The sequence below is a fragment of the Phoca vitulina genome, unplaced genomic scaffold (assembly GCF_004348235.1).
Source record: "Phoca vitulina isolate PV1807 unplaced genomic scaffold, GSC_HSeal_1.0 scaffold6, whole genome shotgun sequence".
Taxonomy (NCBI): domain Eukaryota; kingdom Metazoa; phylum Chordata; class Mammalia; order Carnivora; family Phocidae; genus Phoca; species Phoca vitulina.
Window position 1 is genome coordinate 14,251,164 of NW_022589709.1, and position 19,280 is coordinate 14,270,443.

Consider the following 19,280-nt stretch of genomic DNA (forward strand, 5'->3'; position numbering starts at 1 on the left):
AGCATCACAGTTATCCAGTGTGCTTGTAAACATCCAGCTTTCTGGGGTCTGATTCAGTAGGGCTGGGTGAGGGGCAGAGAATTTGCATTACTAACTGGTTCCCAGGTGATGCTGATGCTGCTGGTCTGGGGCCATACTTTGAAACCATTGAACTAAGTGTGAGGAGAAGGCAAAATATTCTAAGACAGAATGGGTTGCAGGCTGGTCCTGTGAGCTGTTAGGTGGATTAAGGAGGACTTCCAGAGAGGCTGAGAATCCCTGAAATACATAACCCTCATCAACCTCTAATTCTGCCAGGGCACTCAGCTCCGGTGAGTTATTTGTCTTTCAAAACATAAAATGAAGCAATTTTTTCAAAGCAGCCCTAAAATCCCTCTCCTTGCCCTGTCATCAGAGAGGGGACGTGGTCAACGCCTAGAGAAATCCATCCATTGTCCTTGCTTTGGCCAGGATGTTCATTTCAGAGTCAGTGCCAGTTCGAAAATTGCAGTGCACAGAATGCAATGGGTTCTGTCACTCTCTTCTGCCATCTTCATAAATTATTCACACTGCCCAGCATTTAATTCACTTTCCCACTGCAGACCCTCACCATAACTGTTCTTTCTTCCTTCATTTACAGCTGTGGAACAACTATTTTCATCTGGCGGTGGCTTTTATCACTCAGGACTCTCTGCAGCTGGAGCAGTTCTCGCACGCCAAATACAACAAAATCCTCAATAAGTAGGTTGCCCATTTGGGTCTCCTGAAGTGGGGGTTTCATGAGAATTTCGGAGATGGAGACGGAGCCTGAAGCAGATGACATGTGTTGTTTCTCCTAGGTACGGGGACATGAGACGGCTAATTGGCTTCTCCATCCGTGATATGTGGTACAAGCTGGGTGAGTAGGCACATGCGTCTAGACAGACACATCTGCACATGCCAGGCTCCTTCTTGAAGACCATCTGTTGGAGGGCCACGGGGGTTTCAGCGGTGGGAGCTTGAAATAACAGTTTATCACTGTGTGTATTCCGGGTCCTTGATAAGTGCCTGATGAGAGAGAATGCCCATCCCCACGTCCCGCCCCCAAACTGGGTCTGCTTCTGCTTGGTGCCTCTGAGGGCTTAAGAAGTCAGATTGGAATTTACAGAAAGGAGGAAGGGCAGGGCTGCTGTAGGAACTTATATCCTCACACATCACAAGCACACTTCCTGCTGAGTGGTGTGCCACTCCGCCTCCAGCTTCGTCGGTGATGTTGTGATCTACACACGACCCTCCAACCTCACAGAGGAGAAGTGGTTCTGTGGAAGATGAGGGTCTTTTGTGACGTGATGTGAGCTGGCAGGTGACCTCAGAGGCCACCCCTGTCTCGGGGAGCTACAGAAATCATGGGTGAACCATGTGGTACCCCTGGGAGGAAGGAAGGGGAACTGGAATCTGGGAGACGTTTACTGAGCCTCTGAGTCAGGCCTGCGCTAAGTAGGTCTTATTTAACCTTCACATCACCTCCTACAAGATGGAAAAACTCCCCCTCCTTTTATTGATCAGGAAACTCAGAGAGGGAAGTAACTTGCTTGAGATCAAACAGCTGCGAGGCCCAGAGCTTGGTTTGGGTCCCGCGAGGATAGGGGCCACACACCTTGCTCAAGGCCTGAATCTTGCTCCATAAATATGTGCTTTGAAAAGATGAATGGATAAATGGACGGATTGATGCAGAGTTATAAGTAAAGAGGTATTTTCATCTCCAGTTTGTGTGTGCCCTCCTTGATCCTCTGCTGCCAAGTTGCTCTGCCCTGGGCTTGGACAGTGACCCTCTTCAGGGGAGCCACTTACAGGGATTGTGCTTATTTTAGGGGTTCAATCTAAATGACCTCTCCTGACTTTGCTTCTTGCTTTCCCAGCCTTCTTAGTATCTTTCAGCTCTCTTTGGATTTCCTGGACAGCAGTTTCTTGCCCTTTCCATCAAGGTCCATTTGCTGTAGGGGAAGCACAGTGGACAGACTATCCGTCGCTGCTCTGTGCTCACTGGCAGCACCAGACTCGGGTTGAGAGCACACACTGGTAGCAGGAAGGCTACGGATTGCTTTACAAAATCAAAGGGAGAGCTGGGCAACCAGGCCCAGAACTGACTGCCACATCCTGCCTTGGGCCTTATCCTGTCATTTACAAGCTATGAGGTCCAAAGCAAGGGGATGGAGTGACACTGGGCATAATCTGGGGAAATAGCACCTTCTCCCAGGGTGCTTATGAGTTTCATAAGAGCAAAAACTAGGAGAGTGAAGCCATGGAGGCCACACCCAGGTCAGAATTTTTATCATTGTTTTCCCCCTTACCCCATCAGGACAGAGCTTACTTTTCCTGTTCTGGCTCTTTCATCATCAACACCAGACCTGTATCACTAGTGTCTGAAGGGCAGGGCCCAGGCAGGTAATGTCAAAGAGGGAAGGGGCCGGGGCATGTTAGACACACAGACATCCGTAGAGCCGGGTACTGTCAACATTTGGAGTTGGATGGTTCTTTGTTGTGGGGGTACCCTGTGCACTGCAGGATATTTAATAGTATCCCTGACTTGTACCCACTAGATGCCAACGGCATCCTCCCTAGTTGTGACAACCAAAAAAGTCTCCAGGCATTGCCAAATGTCCCTGGGGAGGGGGAGAGGGATGTGCAAAACGACCCCTATTTGACAACCACTTCTGTAAAGAAATACTGTCTCTGTTCTCTTTTTCTAGAAAAGCATGCCTTCCTCAGTCTGTGTTTTATTTCTCCACTTTGGATAAGGACAGGGATATAAAAAATATTTTATGTGTCATTTGCCATTACTCTTTAATAGGAAAAAACAAAAAAGCATGGCGCATGTGCAGACCTACCTGGTAGTTGGCACACGGCCACAGGGTCAGGAGCATGGGAAGAAGTAGCTGGGCCTGGAACAACGTGAAGCAAATGTGCCCCAGCTAGAAGGGGCGGCTGCTGTCCTCATCTGGTCGATTGCTGTCCCATTCAAATGCAAGGCTGATGATGTCTCATCTTCCAGTTTTTTAAAAGAAGCCAAGAAACACAATTTTTAAATGTATTTCCAGTTTCTGAATATTGACGATAACTAATTGGAAGTTTTTAAAGCACTGAATATGCCCAATAAAGCATGGGGCCCAGATTCGGTTTGCGTAGGAGTTTGCACTCTTTGCTTTATGACAGCAAAGACGAGATACAGCTGGGGTGGACCTTCTTTCCCACACCTACAGCCCAGGCATTGCCAGGATTGCAAAGCAGGGATCTGTGCTTTGTTTGTCTCTAATTCTTCCACACAGCCTGCTCTTTCCAGAATGTCCTTCATTGCCGTTGTTTTGCACACAGAAGATTTTATTTAGATATAGATTATGTTTTGGCAGACGTTCCTGCACTCCCAATTATGCTGATGAATGAAAAGATGTTACCAAATATTCCACCTGCTTAGAATCACAGAACATCAGAGCTGGAAGGGCCCTTTAGAGATCATATTGTCCAGAATTGTTCAAATGTTTATTTTTAGCTGAGGGCCAATAAAAAAAAGAATCTCATGCTCAATACATAAATTGGTTGAAAGCCAAGCTATTCTAATTGAAGTGGGGTGGGGGGCCCAGAGCCCATTATAACGGGCCGCCCCTGAGCTCCCATGTAGACCCCTGAGGATTTTCTGGGGAGAAATCCTGAAGCACCTCCGACAGGTCTAGTCCAACCCACCATTTTACAAAAGAGGAAACTGAGACACAGAGAAGTGAAGAGGGATGTACAAGGTCCTATAGTGCTTAAGAAGCAGATTCAGGGCAAGGACCCTGGCCTGGGTATCTGTCCTAAAGCATCACAGAATCCTCCCCGTTTGCAAATACCTGTAGGATGAATTAAGGAAATTAAAAGATGTACTTGTTAGGGTTTGGAGTTCAAGAAAGAGAAACTGACTATGCCTGCCTTAATCAGAGAAGGTACTTAATCAGAAGGGCAAGGAAAACCAGGCTATGAAGGACAGGGCCAGAGCCACTCTAGGATCCAAGGCAGGTGGCATAACTTTGCCTTTAGCATGGTCCATTCCTGCATCATCCTGCTTGAAGTTCTTGTCTCCAGGGGACATCATTCTATTGGCCTTCCTCCACTGATGGTCCCACCAAGCCTACATCCACTGAAGGAGGTAGAGTTTCCCAAAGTAAGAGGTTTATGGAGTTGTAGAGAGGTCAAAGTCACAGATGTCCACTGCATGGAACAAGAAGTAAAGGATGCTTTTGCAAAGATGGCCACCCTCCTCACCCCGTGGCCTGGACTTCCAGAAAGAGGAAAGTATATCAGCCTGAAGGGATTTTCCTGTTACTTATTAGTTGCATAGCTGCCTTCTCCTTGCCTGTCTCCTTCAGGGGTAAGAGAACAGACAGAGGAGGCAGAGTGAATGGGTAATTCCCCATCCCCACCCACCCCATCTTGTGTTCTACTAGATCTTGGCATTAGCATGCTTTCTCCTAGTGTGCTAATGAAGTTAACCTGCTAATCCAAACCAGGACCAAGCACTGTATACACTAGAGACGAATGTAGTGGGTAATAATAGGTTTTAAAGTACAATCCATGGAATATCCAAGACCAAGTGAAACTTCGAAGCCATTTGTGGCAGGCACAGCTGAGAGCCCACACAATAGCCATTCTTCCCTTCTTCCTGCTTAACTGAATCCTGTTTTTGTTTTTTTTTTCATGCCATAATTTGCTCAGTTAACAATGTCTTGTAGCAGGTGATGGCCATGTGATCCATCTCTGTCCAAAGAGAATCAGCAGAAACAAACTTGTTGGGGTTTCAGGAAAGCCATGTTGTCCAGTTAAAACTAAAGGGAAAGGGACAAATTCAGTGAACACAACACATGTTTTGCCCATAGTCCTCACCCGTCTTCCTTTCTGGAAAACAACGAGCTGCCTGGAGGTATAATAGCCAGTTTGAAGCTATAAAGATAAAAGTCATATGATAAAGATGGAGGAGTAGCTCTAGACTGACCATCTTTAGACTCCTTGTTAAGGGAGAAAGCTAAAGCAGAACTTACTCAGTTTAGCCATGGTAATCAGATGCCTGTTACATCCCTAATTGGTATGGCATCTAATTCAACCCACCCCCCATTTTATAGGTGAGCTCACTGAGGCCCAGAGAGGCATAAGGACATTCAAGGTCAACAACAAATCAGTGACTCAGCTGAGGTGAAAGAACCTGTCTCTTGATCCTAAGTCCAAATGTTCTTACTAATATTTCTTTTCAGAATATGCAAATTATTTTCAAAGAGTGTGAAATAGCAAACTGTTTTTCAGAGACTATGGATAATGAGTAAATCATAATGCATGTTAACCTTTTATATTTTATTTTAATGCCCAAAGCAATCAGGGCGTCATCACCATGATCATCAGTATCATCATCTTCTTCTTCTCATCAGGAAAGATTTGAGCAATCCTATGATTATGAGATAGCTCTTTGCAAAGATAATCTCAGGCTTGAAGATTATTCAGCGTTCTTCAGAGAAAAGCCTAGACAAATATGTGTGTGCATGCCTGTGTGTGTGTGTGCTTTTGTGAGAGAGGGTACATGTGGGGAGGTATTGATGGAGAGAAGGACCACATCTTGTTACTAGGACCAGGCCACTAAAGGGTTAATACCATTGTGTTTTTAGATCTTGGGACTATGCCAAATGGAATGTACTTTTCCTGATAGTGTAACATCATAACATTTGATTTCTGCTTGGAGTGAAGCAATGCACATTTTGCCAAAATGACTGCACTTAACCATTCCACATTCACTTAGGTTAACGTCAGGCTGCTGTGTTAAGAGTCTTTGTGAGAAAGAAAGACAAGTTCTAGTGACTGGCATCATGGCCTTGTATGTAGGGAGGTCACTCCTGGCAAAGCTGTGAGAGCAACTGGGCCTTTACTTTTTTTAACATCTATGGAGTGCCCAGCTCAGCACTAAGCTCCAGGGAAGGGTAGGAGAGTTGAGGAAGGATAAGGCATGGTCCCTGCCTTGCCAGGAAGAGCCACCATTTAGTTCTAAGAGTAGAACAAACTAAGAGTGTGTTCTTTAACATGAAATGTGTGGTGGAGACTGAAGACTTGAGGCAAATGGGAGGTAGATGAGGACAATACAGATGCTCCACTGGGGCAAATGGCTCTTGAATGAGACCCCAGGTTGGCCTGTGTCCAGACTGAAAGAAAGAGGGGAAAGGACAGGTGTTCCAGGAGAGCAACCAGCCTGCACTAAGCATGGCTTCTTAGGGTTGGGAAGAAGCTACTGGCAAGAAATAGAAAATGGGATTACAGAGACATCCATCCAGCCAGCCAGCCATTCAATTAGTGATTCATTCAATTAACAACAAATATTGAGCACTGTGGTAGGCCCAATAACATTTCCCCAAAGATGTCCATGTCCTAATCCCTAGAAACTGTGGATCTATCACCTTACAAAGCGGACTTTTCAGACATGATTAAGAATCTTGAAGATGGTGCGAGTATCCTGGACTATCCAGGTGGACCCACTGCAACTACAGGGGTCTTAGAAATGAATAAAAGAAGACTGGGGAGTCAGAGAGGGATTTGAAGAAGATTCCCTGCTGGCTTTGGAGGTGGAGGAAGAGACCAGGAGCCAAGGAATGTAGGTGGCCTCTAGAAGCTGGAAAAGGAAAGCGCATAGTTTCTTCCCTGAGACCCTCCAAAAGGCACTCAGCCCTGCTCACACCTTGATCTTAGGTCAATGAAACCCATTTCAGACTTCTAACCTCCAGAAGTATAAGATAAGAAATTTGTACTGTGTTAAGCCACTAAGTTTATGGTGATTTACAACAGCAACAACAGGAAACTAATAAAAGTACCTTCTACATGACAGGCACTGTGCCTGAGGCTGGGGCTACAACTGGAAGCAGGTTAGAGATACAGCGCTTGACCTCATGGATTTGTGGCCGTTGCATTGAATGGTAACCTACTAATTGCAAAGCTGTTTCATTGCGGTCCAGGGGGGGATACCTGCAGAGCAGAAGCCTGTGGCACCCGGGAAGTCTACAAGGGATGCCTGCCTCCTGAGTGAGCCCAGGGTGGCCTGGGTGAGGAAGAGTAAAGAACCTTACTCCAGAGCAATACTGTCCTGTGGGACTGGAATGTGAGCCACCCATCTAAATGCGAATGCTCTGATGGCCATAGGTTTTTTTAAAGTAAAAAGAAATAGTGAGATTAATGTTACAATATATTTTATTTAACCCCATATTCCAAAATCTTATCATTTCAACATGTAATCAATACAAAACATTGAGATATATTACTTTTGTTTTTGGTTTCCCAGAACTCATTCTTTGAAATCTGTGGGCTTTTCATACTCACAGCACATCTCCGCTTGGACTAACCTCAAGTGCTGCAAAGATACATGTGGCTGTACCTTCCATATTCAGTAGAATGACACTGGAGAATGAATGGGATTTATTTGTGAGGGCAGGTGGGTGTAGGGTCCATCGTGGAAATGGGGTCAGGGAGAGGGAAGGGGGAGCATGGTGGCCAGGGCACGGCACACATGCAGGCCGGAGGAGGAGGGGCAGGCCATGGAGGGAGGGCAGGCATGCAAGAGGAAGAGATGGGTCATGGAGTGGGAGCATCGGACCAAATGGGCCTGCGGAGCTGGGTCCCAAGAGCAGCAGAATCCATGGAAGGATTGTAAACTGTGGATCAGCATGGTCAGATTGGGGCTTTTCAAACAACTTGAGGACAGATTATAAAATATTTAGATAGCATAGAGAACAGTCAGGAGGGTCGTGAGTGTCCGCCATGGGAGAGAAGATAAATCCGTCCTGACTCTCTCCCCATGCCTGCTCTTTACTCTGGAGGTGAACAAATAAACTCACAGGCCTAAAAAGTTCCATGAAGAGCTCCAGGGAGCTCTGTGAGCTGGAACATGTCTTTGCATGTTGCTTCTTTCAGAATCCAGAAGAGGCTGAGCTGATCGTACTCACCATCATCACCAAAATCACCACAATCACCATCAGTACTTCCTGAGCCTTTCTAATGAGCCAGACCCTCTGCGGAGCCCTTTGTCTATATTAACTCTTCTAAGCTTCTCAACAATCCTACCAGGCAGGGATTACTTTTATCTCCATTTTACAGATGAGATAACAGAGGCTCGGGGAGGTTAAATGACAAAGCCACACAGCCATGGAGTGGTGGCAGTGGGACCCAATCCAGGTTGTAGGGCTCAGTGGTTCTACAGGCCTGGAAGGGATCTGGAGCCGGGCACATGCTGGATGATGAGGAGCAAACAGACTGCCTGTCTCGGAACAGTGCCAGAAAGGAGCTTCTCCAAGCCTGAGTCAGAGCAGCAGAGATCTGGGTTCTTCCCCTTTTGAACTGAATGAGTGATCTTTCCATTTCAGCCCAGCTTTATTTCAGAGTCCTCCTCCCTGTTCATTTCAGAGTCTGTGCCCACCTTTAAAGAGCCATATACTCTCCGAAAGAGTGCCCCTTCTGTCCCTATCGGCCTCACAAGGTCAGTGACGTGTTCCACTCCTCTCAGCAGGCTCGCAGTGATGGTCTCCTTCCTTCCTCCTTCCCTCCCACCTCCCTTACTCCCTCTTTCTTTTATGCCAGGTCATCTTCTTAGTGCCCTCATACCCTTTGCGTACAGTCTTATAGTCTCCTCCTGAAAGGTGATAGATGAGGCCATTGTACAGATTAGAAAGCCAGGCCAAGGAACACACAGGACTCCTTTCCACCCACACACTGAAGCTCTTCTCTGCAGTCCCATTACCACCAGAGCCTTTCCCAGAGCCTATGTAATTTGGCATTTGGATTTATCCTGCTGGCTTATTGGCACTTTAAAAGCCTTTTCTAGTTGGTATCTGTTCTCAGTGAGATTCAACCTCCATTATATGAAAAAAGACCCTCTTACTGATTCCTTGCCTTGCCTTTTTTTGAATACAGCAGCAGGTGTGTCTCTTGAATGAGGATTTTTTTTCCCCCAAATGAGTTTGCATTCAATTAGCTACAAATATGTTCTGTGTGTGCACATGCACACGTGTCTAAGTATATAAAGACACACATACATGCACATTCAGATTATTTGAACACAAAATCCAATGAGCTGAAATTCCATTTTTGATGTAAATGAGTAAAATTTCTTCATGAAGCATTGTAAGGGGCATTCAGCTCACATTGTATTTAGAGATCAGCATCTCTCTTCATTTTCCCTATTCTTCCAAACATCTCTTCAACTTACTGCAAAGAATGCAGGTCAAAAGTATCTTAAGAAATCCCTGGTCTACAGCATGTCCACTCTTTATTTTAAACCATCTTAAATATATCCTTATCATAGCCAATGGCCTCCAGTATTCTAAAGGCCTTTGTTGCATAAGTAATTTCTCCATTCCATGGTGGCTTATCTGACAGTTTCCCATTTACTTTCTACTTATTATTGCACTTGACTTTGAATTTTAAAACCCCACTGTGGGTTTAAAGGATCTTGAAGGACAAAATAAAAAACCTAGATTAACAATTACTATAAACCTGCTAGAAAGTAAAATTTTTTTTTTTTTTTCTTTTCTATTTGGGCCAAAACAAAGGCTTGAAGCTCAAGTGTAATCCAAATGCATCATATAATGAAGCAGATATCCTGGAAGAGTGTCTTTATATTTCACTCAACTCTCTGCCTGACTTCACCACTTCATTCTCACTAACTGAAGATAGTCTGAGGATGATGCCTTTTTTATCTGAATTCTGGGGAAATACTTGAACATTAAGCCTCATTTAGACTGAATGAAAATTCATTTTCTTGCTGCCTTCCCTCTTGGCTCCTTTTCTGAGCTTTAATTGAAAGCAACAGCACCAGGCTGTACACCATGCCACCTGAGTTTCTGCACCCCCAGAAGCTCTCTGCCCCAGGTAAAGACCTCCAGTGTTGTCCTAAGAATGGAGAAAACCCGGATGGGATTCTTAGGCTCTGAGACTCAGAAGAAAGAGGCAGCTGCTGATGGAACAGCCAGGCGTCAGCTTCAATGAGAGGGCTATGTGGATATGCTTGACCTCACTCTGCAGGAAGTCCCTGCAGCTCCTAAGTGCCCCTCTTCGTGCCTCTTCTCTGCCACATCTCCTGTGTGTATTCTCAAGAGTCTGCTTAGTTCTGCTCAACAAGGCTGCCCTCAGTGGTCCATTCTGGTCAAACATCCGAAGAGCAATAGCTAACATTGTGTCAAGTATGCCACGTGGCAAGCACAGTTCTGGGTGCTTGGGAAATAATCGTCCATGTATTCTCCACGATGACCCTATCAAATGAATACTATTATTCTCTCATGTTACAAATGAGGACACTGAGGCCCCAAGCGGTACAATCAGCTTGTCCAACATCACATAGCTAGTTGATGGTGGAGTCAGTTTATAAATTCAGGCCATCTAGCTCCAGGATCGGTGCCCTTAACCACTGGGCCACACTAGCCATGCCCCCGGGTGCTGATTCTTCCAGGCTCTGTGCTAAGTAACACACAGGTGTATTTTCACATGGTCTTCTCAACAAGTGGGTGTTGCTATTGCATTTTTATAAGATGCATATCCAAGTCATTTAGCTCGTGAGTGTAGGAGCTAGACAAATTTATTTCTTCATTCAATAGATATTTATTGAACATCTAAATGTCCTATACTCAGTGCCACAGATACAGAGGTGAGAACAGACATTGTTTCACACTCTCATGAAATGGGGCAGGCAGACATTTATCATATTATTCCACAATGAAGCCATCATTGCAAATTTGGGTGAGAAGGCCCAACACAAGAAGCCAGTGCAGGGGTTCTGACTTCGCTGGGGTTGGGGGGCATGTGCTGGGGGCTTTCTCAACATATCCCCTGGGACCCATCCAGGGGAATCCAGGTGACAGTGGGGGTACTGGGGCACAGACAGGGAAAAAAAACTATTATCAACAAAGGAGCAGTGTGTGCGTAGGCCTGGCGGGGGAGGACACAAAGTGAATTTGCGACACTGGAAGCAGGCCAGCATAGCTAGAATGCCAAGAGCCAGGGGAGGGTTGTGGGAATGCCTTGCCATCCATCATTCCATTGGCCGTACAGTTCCCTCAAGGGGAGGGATTCCACTGACCCTACTATTATAGCAGATTCTTAGCAGCAAATTTTGCTTTTCTTGTTTCATGAAACAGTTGCTAAAAGCATGTTCTCCAGTCTCAGAAACATGGTTTGTGATATGAGCAGGCATAATTTCAAATATCTCTGTGATTTGCCATCACTAACATAATCTGTCAGGGCTCCATTTGCCAAGGAGACCATGCAGGTGAAAACCCTTGTAAACAGTGATGTGCTTTACACGTACCCATGTTATTATCCTTAATAACAGCTCATTCTGGATGATGCATGAACCTCTTACAGGAGTTAATATATGGAAAGCGTTCACAATGGTGCCTGGCTCCCGTAAACAACTATATAAGTGTTAACTATTATTTCTACTATTCTGCCTCCCTTTTTTTTTCTTTCCCCAGGCTTGGTCTGAGGAGCATCTGTGCATCACAAAAACTGTTTTATGTGTCCGTGTTCCTCTTCTCTTACAGGCCAGAACAAAATCTGCTTCATCCCAGGCATGGTGGGACCTATATTGGAGATGACACTTATCCCTGAGGCTGAGCTCCGGAAAGCCACCATACCAATCTTCTTCGACATGATGCTGTGTGAATATCAAAGGAGTGGGGATTTCAAAAAGGTAAAAAAAAATGAGGCTGGAAACTCATGCCATCCTCCCTAATCCCTAGCCCATTTCCCTATAATAATATCCTCGTTCCATCTGCCTGGGCTTCATTCAGGGGCTTGACGGTAGGATAGGGACATTATTCATGTGCCCAGAATGACCTGGCAGATCGGATTTGGTCACCATTCTATCATGCTTTCCTGCCCAAGGCCAAGATTAAAATGCACTTTCTTGCTGTGGATCAGCTTGGTCCCTTTCTCAATAGTACAAGTACCCTACTTCCCTACCTAGGAGTTCCCTCAGGGTGTGTCCAAAGAGCCCTCCACTCCCACCTGCCCCCATCTTGTGCCTGCCTCTGTCCAGCACTTTCTATTCTGGGACAACCTGGAAGATTGATATTGTCTAGAAAGAGCTGACCCTCCCAGGAGTCATACTCAGCCATGAGTCAAAATTGACAGCGGATGGTGTCAGAGGCCCGCTGCCCAGGAGAGACCTGTGGAGCTGCCATGGCAATAGGAGGCTTTCCCCAGCATGGAGGGAGGGAGCAACTTGCATGAAGCACAAGTGTCTTTGGCCAAGTATTTTCATTGAAAAGTCCTGTCAAGCTTGACGAACGAGGACCACTTTCTCAGCCCAGTCACTACAGAAGCTTCTGACGGTGCAGTAGGCACCCATTTCCATGATAGGTTCCTGGCAGTGTTCAGTAGTTTCGCACAGTTCAGGAAGGTTGGTGTTTAAGTCTTGTCAGGCTGCCTTAGTGGTTCCCTCGGATCTTGACCCCCTGTCCTCTCCGCCACACCTTCCCACCTGGTTTTACCCCTAATGGGCTCTTCCTCCTCCTCCCCCAGCATTTCTGCCTCTCATTCTAGACCATCTCCTGCCACCAAACAATTTCCCTTAAAACAGGTACTTAAAAGGCAGCAGGTTCCAAACTGCCTTTCCTTAAAATCCTTACAGATCTTACCCCTTTCTTGCTTATTGGTTCTCTAATCCTCACCCAGTAACGTCCAAACCCTTCTGCCTGTGTTCAGGGCCCTCCTTGCTCTGGCCTTCGGTCAGCCTTGTCAGCCATTATCCCCACCTCTTTTCCCACCTCACCTGTTCTCCAGCTATTCCCACAGCTCACCTGAATTGGGGTGCCTCGGTCAGCATCTTCCTCCGTATGTTTCTCCTTCCTGCTACTACTCTGCCCTGTTCACAGTCCTGCCTGCCAACACCTAAACTCCTACTGATCCTGCAAAGTCCATTGCTGAACTGGGTCCATTAAGAAACCTTTCCCTCTATGCCTACATCATTTTATCTCTCTGAGGTATGATGATTATATACTGCCTTGCCTTATACTCATTCCTGAGTATTCTCTGCATCCTCCTCATCCTTATCTAATAACAGTGATGATGATGACAGAAATGGCTGCCATGAACTGGGTGCTTACTATGTGCCAGGCACTATAAGTACTTTCCCTATTTAGTTCATATGATCTTATTTATTGCAACCCTATGAGTTAGGTAGCATGATCATACCCATTTTAAAGATGAAAATATTGAAGCCTAGAGAGGTAAAATCACTTGCCCAAAGTCATATGTCAACAAAGAGATGGGGCAGAGACTGCAACACACAAGTCACTATAGTCCCCAAACCATGCTGTGCCTACAACATTATCCAGTCCCTGGTATTGTCACAGTAAATGTTGGCTGACTAAAAGAATGCATGGCATTCTCTCCAGCAGTGGTTTCTCAAAATATGTTCCATGGAGCACTAATCCAAACAGATGCTCTAGGGAAGCGGGTTTCGAGGCTGAATACCTTTGGAAGCCACTGCATACGGTAGCCCCTCTTGGAGATTTCCAGTGCACATTAACATAGTCAAAGCACTGAGGCATTCCACCGTAAACAGACCTGCTCAATTTCCCAAACTTATTTGTGCAGGAAGTATCAATTAGCTATGCCATTCTGCCAATCACCTTGGAAAACATTGTTCTAAGGGGAAAAAGACACTACAGGTGGTCCTCAACTTACATTGGTTCGATTTACGATATTTTGACTCTACGATGGTGTGAAAGTGATATACATTCAGTAAAAAACCTTACTGTGAATTTTGAATTTTGATCTTTTTCTGGGCTGGCAACATGGAGTAGATTCTCTCTCGTGATACTGGACAGCAGCAGTAGCCCTCGCTCCCAGTCAGCCACATGATCATGAGGGTAAACAACTGCTATACTTAGAGCCATTCTATGCCTATACAACTATCCTTCTTTCACTTTCAGTATAATATTCAGTAAATTTCATGAGCTAATCAACATTGTATTATAAAGTAGGTTTTGCATTGGATGATTTTGCCCAACCATAGGCAATGTAAGTGTCCTAAACATGTTTAAGGTAGGCTGGGCTAAGCTATGATGTTCAGTAGGTTAGGGATTTTAAATGCATTTTCAGCTTAACTATATTTTCAACTTGCAGTGGGTTTATCAGGACATAACCCCAGTACAAACTGAGGAAGATCTGTAATTAGCTCTGATAATACCAGTGTGAGAGGGTACTCTCCTGCCCAGGGATTAATTAGCAGGAGCTCTCTAGTCCCAGAAAGGCTAGTGACCAGCTGTCCCCTCGGCGAAGAGCCTGAAAAGAAATCAGGTTCAGGAGGTCAGATAGAGGAAGATACCATATCCAACCAGTTGGGATCTGGGGGACTGGAAGGTGAAACCCAGAGTGTGTGTTTAAAGGCAGTTTGCAGTCTGCTGCCTTTTAAGGGGGAAGTGAAGTGTGTGAAGCTTGGGAACATGTAGAGGGCACACAATGTGAGATGAAGGGCATCACACTTACGCTCAGGTCAGCATTCCCTCCAGAGGTGTATGTACCAGCTGGCTCAGGAGATGTCCTGGGAGCAGGTGTGCAAAGGAAACACTCCAAGTACCTGATAGTATGCCATATTTAAAAAACAAGCAAGCCCTTCATTTCTGGATTATGATCTGACAGTTGTGTTAGTGTCCTCATGTGTTTAGTAGCCTTCAGAGGCTTGCCTATGATTTTTTTTGTGTGTGTGTGTCCTAAAGGATTTCCTTATTGTGGCATCCCCATGACATCTACCCACCTGTTTTCCATGAATGGGGGTCATCCTTGGACTCCTCGCTCCAAGCTATGTTCCTTGTAATAATGTTCCCCAATTGCTTCTCCTAATTTTTCCCTTATCAAAAGAGACAGGACAATCAGGCTGACTAATGGGGCAGCTTTCCATGAAAAAACCAGCTGTTGTGCTTGGTGGGAGCTCAGCTATGGAATGAGCAGATCCAGGCATGTCTCCTTGGTTCAAAGTAAGCAGCCCTGGAAGGTGTCCCCAGGAAAGGAGGAAGCCAATCCCTCATGAACCCCAAGCAGCCCTGATGGCCAAATCCAGAGTGAACCCTGGAACGGGGTCTGAAATCCAGGAGGCATTTCTTGCAAACTAGCATTAGGGAATGATGCCAAAATTATCAGCTAAGAACCAGATGCCTGTAAGATGACAGCCTTACCTTTCCAAAAATTGAGTTTCTTAAAGGAAATAGCAGAACCAAGAGTAAAAGTGAGCAGGACCCTTGCTCCCAGTTCACACCGTGCCCCCTGGCCTGGTAGCCAACATCTTGTGTTTCTCTTGCTGGCCTGCCTTTGCTCAGGCTCTTCCTTTGATTTCTTCACCTGAAGAGATTCTACTTAGCCTACTCAGAGATTCTACTTCAGCTGAGGCCTCACGTTTTGAGACAGCCCTTTGTGCTTCCTGAGGCAGTGGTTCATATGGATGCAAAAGACAGATTTGCTCAAGCAGGATGTGCAAGGGCTGCAACTAGGACAGGAAGGGGTTAGACACTGATGGACTTAAGAGGGGGTGGGGGTGGGGAAAAGAAGGCTCTGGGGCAATCTCTCTTTCTGCTATGAGTTTCTTTTGCAACCCCATTGCCAGATTTCCCTGCCTTCTCCTCTAGCCCAAATAAGACAGCTGATGCATTTGACTGATAACTTTTATCCCTCATGAGTACAGCACTTCACCCAAGACCATCTCAGGGGTTTCTGTCCTATGCCTCAGACTGGGTGTCCCATCCCTGGTACACTCCATAATTCCCTTGGTGGGGCTATGGACAGGGCAGTTTCGGCAAAAGGAGCCTTGGGTTGCCACATTTGTATGTGGCACCTGGTATGACTGTACCTGGTCAGGGTGAAATGCATCTTGTCCTGCCTGCATGGGGCTCAGGCATATCACTTGTCCCACATTGCATGACGATCTCCTCATATATCTGTCTTTGTCGCAAGACCATGAGTTCTTTTAGGGCTGAAGCCAATCTCTCATTCCTGAACTCCTAGCTCCTATCAAGTGCCTGTCATAAATGTGGTGGGAACCACATCAGTGTTCTCAGGATGAATGGAGGCATTTAAACCTGCATCCTACCACATTTCAGAGGAAAAGCCTTGGCACAGGGAGGAGTATTCCAGTGAATATTTTCATAATGTAGAGTAATGAGTGTAGCTGACCTTTGCTTGAGTAATCCACAGAGGCTGGGTAGACCAGCTGTCTTCCAGGCCAATTCTTTGTAGAGGGAGGGGTTTTGGGTTTCTAGGTGAAGTTGGTGGGAAGGAGTGGGAGTCCTGGGGCACAGAGACTGAGAAGAGTGGTTACCTATGATACAGATCGTAGAACGGGACTGTGGAACAATCAGCCTGAGGGTCTGAGCTGTAGCAGGCAGGAGGTTCCAGAGGAAATCCCTCTCTCAGAGATGGAAGAGGTAATAGGATTTGATAGCAGCACCTAGAGCAGCAGCTAGAACATAGCACAAGGTCAGTAATTGCTTGGTGAATGAATTAATGGACAGAAATATCAGTTTAGCAGATCCCACTGAAACTGAGTCTTGGCATGGAGTAAGGTGGTGATTCAAATGGCTTAGAACATAATGTGGAAAAGAGCAATCGATTCAGTAAATATATACTGGACACCTACTGTATTGTGGACATTGTATTTTAGAGTCAGATAGGTTTGCTGCTTATGGGCTGGATAAATTTGGGTAAGTTATTTAACCTCTTTCAGCCCCAGTTTCTTTATCTGTCAAATGAATATCATAATACCATTATAGGTTCCCAAACCAGAGCTCTACAGGGGATGATCTGGAGCAGGCAGGGACAAGACAACTCCAAGAAAATTAGGAAGCTGCCCTGACTCCCTTCTTACATGACATTATTGTCTCCAGCTCTTCCCCAACCCTGCCCCAAGTCTGCTTCCATCCACCCCCAGAAAACCAGCATTTCATTAACAAGGGAGGCCACAGTCTGACTTACTGAGGCCAGTTCCATCCCTTCTATCTCTCTGCCAACCTGGCATTTCACACTATCTCTGCCCCTCCCATACAAAGTCAAAGTTAACACCATACCTTTGAAGAAGAGCTCTTGTTTCCTAAATTTCACACTCCTGCAGGATTCTAGGCACACAAATAATGAAAATAGCCAAGATGTTCTCAAGCAGTCAGGAGAGGCAGCAGAAGCAATGCAGGGAAGGCATGATGCAAAAGTGAGGCCTCCAGGGGCGCCTGGGTGGCTCAGTCGTTAAGCGTCTGCCTTCGGCTCAGGTCATGATCCCAGGGTCCTGGGATCGAGCCCCACATCGGGCTCTCTGCTCCGCGGGAAGCCTGCTTCTCCCTCTCCCACTCCCCCTGCTTGTGTTCCCTCTCTGGCTGTGTCTCTCTCTGTCAAATAAATAAAAATCTTTAAAAAAAAAAAAAAAAAAAAAAAAAAAAGTGAGGCCTCCATGAGTCATTGTGCTAGAAGAGGGAGGCCCACCCAGGAGGGCTGGGCTCCTAGAGTTCATTTCCTTTTCTCTGACTAGGGCTTTTTAAGATGTGTATTGGGCCTCGGTAGCATTGACTACTGTGAAAGTAGCCTGCAGCTGCTCCTTAAGGAATACCCACCTTGCAGGGATGGGGGAGGAGTCAACAATGTGATGCAGTTGTGTAGCTGTGGATGAAAATGGAATCGATTTGGAGAAGCCAGAAGCTCTGCACAGTGGCACAGCATAGTGTATGTTTGGGAGCAAATGCTGGGCCCTTGGGCCTACTCTGGTCAAGTCTATCCATCCTTTGAAACCCAAGACAAAGGTTCCACTTTCCCTCAGTTTCCTTCTTTATAAAATAGGAATGATGATAACCATCCCCCTTGGCTATTGTAAAGACTAAGTGAGATTATGATGCTATTGACAATGACAATGTCAACAATGTCATGATGATAATTGCTAACAATTATTGAGCACTTACTATGTGCCAAGCGCCACGCTAAGCCTTTTACGTGTTTTCCCATTAACTCCTCCCAGCACCACTCTAAGTAGGTGCTGTTTTAAATCTCCATGTAATAGATGAGAAAATTGAGCCCCAGAAAGCTTATTAACTTGCCCAAGGTCACATAGTAGGGAAAAAAGTCAAAGCAAGACTCAAACTAAGTCTCTTGGATGCCAAAAGCTGTGCTCATAGCCACTCCAGAGCACAGTCCCTGCTGGGGAGCAAAACCGGCCATAGTCTGCTCTGGGGTGTGCCTGACTGAACCCTCACTCTCCGACCTGCCCTGGAGGGCTCAGGCATGGTATGGCATCATCCAGCTCTGCACAAGCCCTGGCACCCTGTAATTTCCTTCCCTGCAGGCTCTTTTGTGACCCTATGACAAGTGCTTATTTATCCCATGCACTTCTCTGCTCTAAAGGCAAGTTCATCACATGAGGAGGAATCATGCCAACATTTACCATTGAACAACTTAGACAAGAAAAAATGCTGTTTTTTCTCCCCCAGAGCTGCTTTCCAGTAACATTCAGCAGTAATAGCAATAACATTAGCAGTAATCATAAACAGATGAGTAAACCCAATGCATATGTGAGTTTATGCTTTCCCCTGGTGCTTTATGTATGAAATCTCCTCCAGCCCTCCTAACTACCCCCATGCAGTAGGTACTACTATTATTGATAAGCCAAATCTGTCCTGCTACCTGTTTTTGTAAATAAAGTTTTATTGGAATACAGCCATGCTGATCTGTCTATGTATTACCTATGGTTGCTTTTGTGTTACAGCAGCAGAGCTGAGTAGTTGTGACAAAGACTATCCAACCTGCAAAGCCTAAAATTTGCAATCTGGCCCTTTACAGAAAATGTTTGCTGACCCCTAATATAAACTCTGAAACAGGATTAGAAAGACCTACTAGCTTTCCCAAGATGGTGGAGGGAATGAAGCAGACACATCTAGACTTCCAGACAGTCTAACATCAGAGCCCATGCTTGTAGTCCTTCAGCTGTATTCTTCCTGTCCTAGGCTTGCTTAGTAGACATCTCTAATCAACATAGCACCAACCCTTGACTCTGGATGATATTATGCCTACAAGATGCTTAGTACAATGCATCATATAAGGTCCATGATTCAAGTGCAGACTGGCAGCCCAGACCCTTGTCATATTGGCCCCCATCTAGGTCTTCATTCTAATTTTTTTCCTTTCTCTCTTTCTTGAACTCTGCTCCTGCTGAACAGCTTTCCTCATTTTTCTCTGCATTCCTACCTCCACCCTTTGCTCACTATTAGGCATGCCTCCTGCCTAGAATTCCCTTCCTTTTCATA

General features: G+C 45.7%; 1 protein-coding gene across 2 annotated transcripts in view; it reads left to right on the plus strand.

Moving 5' to 3' along the window:
* The window catches only part of DOCK2 (dedicator of cytokinesis 2), a 475,105-nt gene that overhangs the window by 406,729 nt on the left and 49,096 nt on the right, over positions 1-19,280 (plus strand). For both annotated transcript variants that reach the window (XM_032403689.1, XM_032403690.1), the window contains 3 exons: positions 620-720; positions 819-877; positions 11,547-11,695. In XM_032403689.1, the coding sequence (XP_032259580.1) occupies positions 620-720; positions 819-877; positions 11,547-11,695 (309 nt within the window). The remainder of the gene's footprint in view (positions 1-619; positions 721-818; positions 878-11,546; positions 11,696-19,280) is intronic.